We start from the raw sequence: 10,942 nt of genomic DNA, 5'->3' as shown, positions 1-10,942 counted from the left end.
CAAAAATGCTGGGATGGACGCGGAACTTGAAAATGGAAAATACTGTTTGAAAGCTTTTTCCCTTGAACAGTTCTCAAAGAATCTTACCCAAAAATTTAATAGAACAGTAGTTCCCTTGAACAGTTCTCAAAGAATCTTAACCCAAAAATGCTGGGATGGACGCGGGACTTGAAAATGGAAAATACCGTTTGAAAGTTTTTTCCCTTCAACACTTCTCAAAGAATCTTAACCCAAAAATGCTGGGATGGACGCGGGACTTGAAAATGGAAAATACTTTTTAAAAGCTTTTTCCCTTCAACACTTCTCAAAGAATCTTAACCCAAAAATTCGTTTAGCCAAACGAGCGAGCTGTACTGTAAATGACCTCAATGTCCATGCTGTAAATAAAACTTTCTACTGTTTCACCAAGCCAGCAATACTGATGCATGAAAGTACACAAGATCATTTATGTGAATAGCATCAAGTCACTAATACCAAATTTTTAATAGAATACATTCTTATTACTGTACTTGATAAGACGATGTAAGACGCAAGCAATTTAAATTACGCAAAATAACTTGTATGAGACCAATACTGTATTAATAATAAATATTATGATAACCCTCAAAAATCGAGTATGACTTATCAGATAATTACTATCAATGGTCCTTTTTAATGGTTACCTATATACAAGAACTAATCAGTAAAATAAACCGTATCAAGTAATAAACTGCAGTACAAAACATACACATTTCATCTCTTACCAACGCAAAACTTATCAATAACTAACCAAAATGAGCGAACAAAATTTTGATATATTAAAAGGATCTAACGCAGTGACATATGTAAAAGTACCTCTTTAAACTGGACAGCAACTTTAATTGCCCTTACATATCATAATTTGTATTACATTACAATCATTTTGCAGTCGCCGTTATAATTACGCATTGACGAGCTGATAGAACAAACTTGTACTGTCTTTACTGAATACTTTCAAGCCTATCCGAATACGATTAAAAAATTTAATTTGTAAAACTTTCCCATGTATCATTTGACCCATCCAGTTCACTAAGTAGTACCACCTGAGTGAAAGGAAATTTACCAGTGTGTCCTTTCAATTCACCAGTCCATAAGCCAGTATCAGATTTCTCTAAAACTTTAATTATATCGCCGGACTGTAAAGCAAGAATAAATTACAATACTTACAAATAACCCCTTATTTTTCATTTATAAACCAACTAATAATTAGGTCTTTATATTCTCGCCAGATTCAGGAAAGAAAATCTCCATGAAATAGTAACTTAAGCAGAAATTTCATATAGCATTACTGATAAATTTACGTTGCCTAGATTTACTTACTTGATAAGACAGAGCGGTTGGATCGTAAGGATTTCTTGGCCTATCACAAATGGCTTTTGCCATAACGGGTAACTTTTCGCTCTCCTCTTCCGGAAGCTGTGAGAGAAATGATAACAACATTAATCTTATTTCTTAATATACAAATAGTAACAGCTAATTCTATAATGTTCCGAAAATAACTTTCGTAGCAATCCTTGTATACTTACTGGTCGTAAATAAGGAGCAGGAACAGCTCCTACAGCTCCTTTTGAATTTCTACCTGTCCACCAGTTGGCTTCTTGCATCCCGATAACGTCTAATATCTCATTCTTTGTAAACGGAAGATCTTCTTCATCCTAAAGTTAATATAGTATGAACAGCCAGTTTATTCAATCTTTTAAAGATAGACACGTAAGGTCATAGCATCCTATTATCAAACGTAGTAAGACTTGCTTTGGCATGCATTCACAGTACTGCATATTACCAGCAATAAAAGACAATAACAGCAAATTTAACTATTGTGAGCAGAAATATCTGTTAAGGGTTATGAAACTAATTCGAAAAATGACTATAGCCAGGGACTAATCGAAAGAAGAGGCAGGGACAGGAAACGGCCGTTGACTATAATAGCGATGTGTAAGCCGACTATTCTGTTGGCCATTTCGATTGTCCCATTTTCGAGCAGTCCCTGCTTTAGCACACAACGATGCAGCTCAAATCAATGCGTAACAAATGAACGCTATCTAGCCACTTAGTGAATTGTTAAATTATAACTAAAGCGTAAACTCTGCACATAATGACTTACCCTTGCATTAAAATCGTATAACGCAATTACGCGCATCATAACCTTCATTTTGGACTCTGCAGTGTTTGGTTTATACGCAGTGTTTGAATTGCTATTATTATTGGGAGGTGTACTTGTTTCCTTCTTTTCTGATTCGTTCTCTTCTGTTTCCTTCGTTTCTGTTTCAACCTAAGTCGGTTTACCATTAAATAGGCGTAAAAATTTTACCGATTAGTATATTATAGCATCGATGGTATCGAATTAATAATCCCAATTTCTACGTCATAACATATCTAAAATTAGCTCGCTCACCTCAACAGCACCGGTAAGGACAGTAGTATCAAGAACATGAATTTTATAAAAATCTATGACCGATAATAAATCAGGAAAAGGCTGTGATCCAATTTCGTACTCAGAATCACTTTTCTTCTCTATGATATAATGCTTCACCATGTTGCTTTCCCTATAGATCACAATTTGTAAATTAGTATTATTTACTGTTAAAATAGCCTTCACATAAAATGTACAAACAGTGCTTTTAAATATTACAAGTTTACAAATAAATCATGGATTAATAAAAATCTGTAATAACGTAGCATCATCAAAATGTGGTGGCATGTACCCTGATACATGTTTTAACGAAAAATAAGCGACCACGAGACAACTACGATATTATAAAACATAAATCACTCAATCATAACATTGTTAAATATACTATACGACCAGTTTCAATCAACTTACGCTAAGGAAGCATATAAAATACAAAATACTATACTGTAGTATTTTCAAATCAGCAATATAGGAAATGTAATGAAGATAAAGAAAACTGAAATTACGAATTCTCAACCAATCGCTTTTGTCTGGTAATAGCGTATCGTTAATTTATGACAATTTTTTCATTAACTCTAATTTTCATCAAGCATTACGTGCGATTAAATTAATAAATAATTATAAAATAAGCAATACCCTCTGTAAGGTAATATAAATCTTCATATCTTCATTACAAGAGAGCTAGATATAGAAAAATGTTTAACAACAATCGTCCACTACTCTTACTAACACAAAGTGCACAATACTCTCTATGCTTAGGTCTAGCGTTCATGCACCATTTAAATGAGAATCTTCCATTGCTAATTTAGATGCAAAGTAATGCGACAAACACAACCATTGAGTGCGAGGTATACCAGAGTACTAGTTATACAGCCTGTTACTGTATTTTCTCAATAGGACAATATAAGTGGTATTCTATATCAAATTCCGGTATCAAAAGTAGGGTAAAATATTTCTAAGCGCTTCTTTTTTATAATACGCTTAAATGACATAGCATAGACCATTACATTGAAAGCTGCTCAAACTAGATCTACCGTGCAATTTCAAGTATTATCTTACCGAACACATAAAACATAATCTCCTGGCCGTGTCGTACTAGAGCGAACTAGGAAACTACCGAGAGGCGAGCCTCGAAGTAGCTCGTCCACTTGACCACGCGATAAAGGGCCATGGAACCAGCTGAATAAAAAAATATGTTTGTACTTTCATTAAAACATGAATACAGAATAAAAAATATCAGTCTTCATATACACGTATGATATATGATACGCTTTATAATCAAGTAGTAGTTGTATACAATAAAAATTGTTATAATACTGCGTCGTACGTATAACATTTAAAAGATTGGCAACCTCTTTTATGCAGCGTACTCGAATTGTCACTACACCAACATGAATATTGACCTTTACGAATGGTAAGCAATCAATTTTGATCCCAATATAAGTATGATAGCAATCGAGCAAATGAAGTACGTAGTTAACTTATACAACATCGCATAATGCCGATAATCAAGAGTATACCATCTTCGTTATAACATGCACCTCAATATTTTCATAGATATCTGGATAAAATTTTTTTTTTCCTGAATGTCACCCACTCTTCAACAACTCATAATTCCGATATTTTTAACATCAGAATTCTAGAACACAAAATGCACTTTGTGTGCGAAGATATTCACTTCCTACCCATGCAAGACCATAAACCGTAATTTCGAACAGGTTTTTTAGTATCAAAAAGTGCATGTATGGAAGGAGTAATTGAGTGTCTTACAAAACATTAATTAACTAGTAATTGACTCTAAATATTGACGAAGTAGTTGAACAACGATCGACGCTTATAAGTATATCCTGATGCTGCCGCACTTTGCCTGTGATAAATACACCGAATTATGTAATGCTGGATGACTCAGACATAGAATAGAAACGCATCTACAGTTGATTACAGTAGCAGAGACTCAATCCAGATGCTAATACTCCTTGTTAAAAGGACATTGGAGCATCAATCTATGCTAATGAAATATAACGTCACGATACGAGAATAGAAAGCTTATTTCTTTCTTCTGTACTTCATCGCTAAATACCGTATGTGTCATATATCCGACTAGAAAAAGAGAAAAGAACAGTAACTATCGACTGTACTCGAGATACGTACATTTACTAAAAATATGAACCAGATATTGTATCCACCCTACATGAAATTGAGCGTGACCAAACTCAAGTTGCTGTCGCTATTTTACTGTAAGCATAAATTTAACTTACAAAGTAGAGAATGTGCAGTACAATAGCAAACGTCTTCCGGGCATGACTCCTGTCATCACTTACCTATCACTTTACAAGACATCAAGACTTTATTATGCCTACTTACTGATGGAGTTATCGCCATCATTATTATTAATGGCATAACTAGAGTTATCGCTAAATCAAACTCTGTTAGTAAAGGCTACATCTGTGTATCTTTATCAATCTAATCCATCGAAATTCATGCAGATAACGATACGTCATAAGCCAACCGTTGATTAAAATATACACGTTATAACAGCTTTATTAAAAGCATCCCCAAACGGTAGGCTTGAACTCAATCCCATAATCGAATCATTTGCAATTCTTTTCTAATTGGTTCAATAGATTAAAATATTACTCCTACTCATGTCTTGTATACCATTATTATCTTTAGTCACACAACAGTTTCATCTATACGGTACGTTTCCTTCGACGATGATAAGATCGATGTTGGGCGTACTTCTTAGCCTACCAACTAAACATCAATAACCAGTAGTAGGTCTTTGCTTATAAAGTACTGGGGAAGAATACTGGTCGTTCAATGTAGTAATCACTTCCATTTCTATAAGAAATCACTAGCATATCGTAAAATCCACTAAATGCTATGTCCAGATGAAAATCAATGCGATTAATCAATGATATGAGCAGCAAGATACGATGGCAATCAACTTCGTCCTTGTTCTTGATTACTTCAAGCATTGAATCATTTTTTTTACTCGTAACCCATTCTCCAATACAGTAACAATACAATACACAATACATAAGCAGTTACGATTAAAAGAGACGATAAAAGATAGTTCTACTTACGGCATACTTTCCCCTTCCTGCATGACTTGTCTTTTTAGATAGGATAGCGTTGAAAGAGTGGAAGCAGTTAACAGGAATAGCCTACTTTCCAAATGGATCGTATTGATACCAGAGTGTCGATACCAAGTTCTTCTATAAATTATAGTATTGGTCAGACACACAATCACTTGTACTGTAGAACGTGTAGCAATTGATAAAAGCAATGTTAATATACTATCAGTCGAATGATGGCACCCTACAGGAACGTACTTTGCTTGAAGAGAATATCAACTGCAATAGCCAATGCGACCAATCTAGCACCTATCCGATACAAAGGTCAAATCGTAAGCTAATCGAAAATTGTAATTTGGTAAACTCCTATTCGATGCTTGCAGTGAACTGACTCGAGTTAGTCCTTTAACCCTATGTGCATGACCGCTGATGTAACTTAGCGCCTGTACAGACTCATTTCAAGCACGGTAGTGAGTGCGGTTGACGAAACTAGGCCTGCCAGAGACTTGGATCTCATGACTGCCATCAAGTTCTAAATATTCTATACTATCTACTATATTGGATAGTAGATCAACAATATGCAGACCAAAGCAGAGACTATTATGCTGAAATACACATGGTATCAGACATACATCAAGTTAGTTATCACGTTACACACCCACCAACACTTGCCGGCGGCATTTTGTTGAAGAACGACAAGCAAGTTACAAACTGAAATGGGGATACCTACTGTAAGGACTCTTTTCTCCAATCCCTGGATACGATGGCTGAAAGTGTTTTACCTTGTAATGAACTTCATTTTTGCGACGATGTACTAGAATGTATAGGGAGTGTATAGGTTATACGTATTTATCACTGTACTACAGTCATGGACAACTCGAAAGTTTCAGCCGTGGCAGTAGAATTTTTTTCTACCCCTATGATTTCGAGTGTCACGAATCTCTTTCGAGCAGTACCTGGTAAAGTACACACACCCAAAGTATTTCATGTGCGAATCACCTAGTAATAAATTATAATCGAAGTCTGACTGATTCAACGTGGCATCAGTCAGGAATTCAGCAATCTATCCTGTAATAATTTCGGCTAATTACAGTAGTTATATGATAGGGTTCATAAACTATACACTACAATACCATGGACTAGTAATAGTAATTATACGGTCTTACAATATTCTGTTGATACTAAAAAAAAAAGCGTACAAGCATTCTTAGCATAGAATTGATACAAAGCATTTGATTTACAGCAGATTTATATCATCGGGTTTATAAACTATATACTACAATATCATAGACTAGTAATAGTCCTTATAAAGTGTTACAATATTCTATTTACGCTTAAAAAAGGTACAAGTATTTTTAGAATAGAATTGATACAAAGCATTTGATGTAGAGTATTATCAACATGTCAATTAAAAGAGTGATTAATGGCAAAGCTCTCTGTGTTATTAGGCAATCTATTAAAACAATGATGTACAGTATACGAAACTTACAAATTGTGGTCAATTTCCTGTAATTGCCAATAAAAGGGGTAGTCAAAGTACTTGAATAGTCATAGACAGGCTAAATTTTCGTTAAAAATCTTAGCACTTCCGCCTTTCCAATACTGGGCATATAGAATAGAATGGAGTATACTGTACCGTATATATAGCCGATTAATCCTACAGCATCCAAAGTCACAGTTCAAGCATAAAAAGAATGTTACGACGATAGTCTCAATAGCAATTACTTGATTACACTAGTTTCCATTGACAGCTTGCTTACTGTATCACTGAAATCATACCTTTGCCAGTAAATTAAGTAACATTTTAAATTCTCAAACAATAACGTAATCTATTACTAATAGCATCATCAAATACCTTGATGGGGAACACTGGGAATGGGGAGGACACTACGATGCAAATCACGTGGACGAAATGCTGGAAATGATGAAACTAATTTAAACAAATACTGTTTAACAGTTAATCCAGGAAATGGATAACAGAGAAGTTAATATGGTTCAATTTCTACTTATCCGTGGATATAGAATTAAAATAGGATTAAATGAACTACAATCGAATAGTAGGTGATGTAGGGCATAACTGTATCAACTAAAACTGCCGATATGCGTACTTAATATCGACACCAATACCAATGAACAAATTGATCGTTAATGATAATCTGAAAATTCAAAAGCGAAAGGAACCTCTGATTGAAATCACATTTTTTGTATGTTGTCAAAGTATTAGTAGAGTGACTTCGTAAGGATCAATCTTCGATGTGCACGCATTCGAACCTCAAATGCATGCAGAACCTTCTAGAATACTCATTCTATGTATAATATAATAGCCACTAACAAGTTCTAAAATAATATTCCATGATAGAATATATATATGAGCGTTACTGCCATATTTTATTAGTTCGTACTTATAAGTCTTAATAAAGTTCTATGCTTTGCTAATACGCTGTCTCTACACTTGCTCAAGAACTTATCACACATGTTATTGCCTAATGAATGCCGTGTGCTCATAATTATCTTGACAAATAACTGAAAATAGCTTGGAAGAATGCGTTCATCTAATTTCTCTATCGCTTTTTTATTATGAGCGCACCGTGGTAGAATATGTAAAGTCTGGCCAGTATAGTATATCTTGCTATAATATCAAAACTACAGTACTACTATCAACAAAAATAATTGAATAATCTCCTATAGTTTACATTTCTCTTCAGTTTATACATATTAAAAATAAAAAAAATCTTCTATAATTGTATTTGCCAGCTGAAATGCTTCATCTTTCAGCATACCCAGCCATTATTACTGGCGAGGTTTGTTTGTCTACCCATGAGGGAATACAGTAGCGGCAGCTCCTTTAAGATGGAAGCTACTACACTGTCATTTAGAACGAATAGGCTATTGTCACTATTTCTTCTCGATACTCAATCAATAAAATGAATATCGTCCAAAATGCTTTAAGCTAATACTTTGCTGTCGTCAGGAAAGTTCTTATGAAATTCATCCAATCAAATGAATCCTATTAACAAATTTAATAGCCAAAGAACCAATACTGCACACCTCTCACAAAACTTTGTAATTAAGACCAAATTATCTGCTAGGTTGAAGATCGTTTAAAGCCATTGCAGTCCAATCAAATCAGTTATATTTTAAAATTTCAATTTTATTTATTCTTGTAACTCTAACAGATACAAGATGAATACTCAATTTACAAAGCGTATCGACATAGATATTATAGCGATACTAATGAATATAAATACAATATATTAGCGATATATGACAACGTAACAAAATGAATACTAGTAACAATAACGAAATATTTCAAAATCATCCTTAGCAAATCTGAAATATACTTGATTATGTCGATCTCATTCCAAATCCATCAACAGATTGGACATGGACTCGATTAGGATGGCAAGTGCTTTGGTATACTTTCATAAAAACTCGCCGAATTGTTGGAATAAAATAACCATACAAGATAGGATTAATTGCTGGATAACTAAAAGCTAAATACTGACTAACTCGGACAGCTGTCGGATAAAATGGATACCGCCCATGAATTAGATCATCTGGCGTTATAGCTAATGAAAAAATGTAACACACAACAAATGGTGTCCAAGTCACAAAATATACTATTGCTAGAGTCATTAAGACGTAGGCTGTCTTATAATGATGCCTTGAATCCCGCTTATATGTTGCTTTAATTTTATCATCACCAATCGAGTGAGATTTAGCAATCATATAAACTCGTACATAACTATAAACCATTACTATGTTAGGAATGATAAAGAATGCGCAAATAATAACATAATTATAGATTTGTTCCTTATATTGTTGATTTCCTGATAACCATTGTATGCAAACTCCAGCACGTAATTGTCGATATGTAAATATAGGCAAAAAAGACGTAAAAAGAGCGACAATCCAAATTATTATTGTAATAGTTATGGATACTTTAACCGATGAGTAATTTCTATACATAACTGGATATTCCATTGCTATTAGTTTATCGAGACTTGCTGACATTAAATGCAAGTTAATGATGGCTAATGACATTGGGCCAACTACGGTCGTCAATGAACAGTATAACCAGCTTTGGATGAATCGCGGATTAGTAAAACGTGGATAGATATAAACGCAAGCGAACAAGATATTGTCAAAGAACATACTACACATAATTATATTGGTCGGTGTATATAATTTTTTCTTACTTATAATAATAACCATAACAGTTAAATTATTTATAATAATAGCAGCTCCTATTAACGACCAAACAACAGCAGTAGGAATATCCAAGACATAAACTTGTGGAGGAAAGGTAGTATTAACGGGAAGATTAGACATTTTTCTTCTTTAATGTTTTCCTGCCGATGTTAATTTCAATACTGGATATTAGTCATGACCATGAATTCTTAACGCTCCTGTATCAAAAATAAAAATTAGAGAAAATAAATTACTGTAAACAATATAGATTAATCAAGATTGCTAAATAGAAGCGCAATAAATTAAAATCATATATCCAAAAGCTATAATACTTTAGTAGAAATAATGATATTAATAAAATAAATAGATCGCAAAAAGTTAATATCAACGGACTTGAAGCGAATGAATAACAAATAAGATGCTATAATACGCCTAAAAACAGTACTACTATTTCGTAGCTGTATTAGGAGAGAAACTATTAGTTAATCTGAAATAATGATTTATCCACTCTGTCAATTTTTACCATTTAAAATAAACTTAGCAAAGATACTAATTTTAGCATTGATCAATACACAATCGAGCTGCATAATTTAAGAAGATGAATGCATTGTTCACAAAATGAGTGGTATGGCTAGTAAATAACTTAAAGTAATAACATCGCATAAAAATCTAAGATGAAATCAAAACAATAGTAGAAATAAGTTAACTAAAAATTTAAAGTTTCATAAATAAATTTCTACGTTGTAATTAGCAGCAAATCTGACAGAGAATAAGTATACCATAAATTGTTATAAAAATTGAAAGGCACCCAACAAGAAAAGAAACTAGTCCAATATTTAACAGACTTGCCATAACTGAGAAAGTAACTATAACTTTGTAATGTCGTCATATTTTACGCAAATAGGGAAAAGAATTACACGAAAGTTGAAAATAGAAAATTGTGAAAGAAGAGAAATTTTAATAAAATCATTATTGCCGTCTGTTATTGATAAGTATACGCAAATGAAAACCCTAGTTGTTATCGCCTTATCAAAAATTTATAATCATATCAAATTAATACTATTATTGTACATAACATTAGCTGATATCAACTACTGTACGCTAATATATGGACAGTTTCAAATCTCTACAAGGTTCTAACAAAAATTATAAGTACATGTATAATAAAAAGATGAACCATTAAATAGTGAAGATTACTTGCCTAATGACTCGACTATCTCGACACCAGTTTTTTAAGCCGTAT

At 33.3% G+C, this 10,942-nt stretch overlaps 1 protein-coding gene across 1 annotated transcript; it reads right to left on the bottom strand.

Annotated features, from left to right (window-relative positions):
* Window positions 1-8,853: 8,853 nt before the first annotated feature.
* Window positions 8,854-9,840, bottom strand: TRIADDRAFT_51879 (uncharacterized protein; the record flags this gene model as incomplete). The annotated part of the gene is made up of 1 exon (XM_002107868.1): window positions 8,854-9,840. One exon carries the CDS (start codon window positions 9,838-9,840, stop codon window positions 8,854-8,856), a length of 987 nt encoding a protein of 328 aa, XP_002107904.1.
* Window positions 9,841-10,942: the final 1,102 nt, after the last annotated feature.

This window comes from Trichoplax adhaerens, genomic scaffold (genome assembly GCF_000150275.1).
Source record: "Trichoplax adhaerens TRIADscaffold_1 genomic scaffold, whole genome shotgun sequence".
Lineage (NCBI taxonomy): Eukaryota > Metazoa > Placozoa > Uniplacotomia > Trichoplacea > Trichoplacidae > Trichoplax > Trichoplax adhaerens.
The sequence above is the reverse complement of the archived record's forward strand: the minus strand, read 5'-3'. Positions and strand labels throughout refer to the sequence as shown.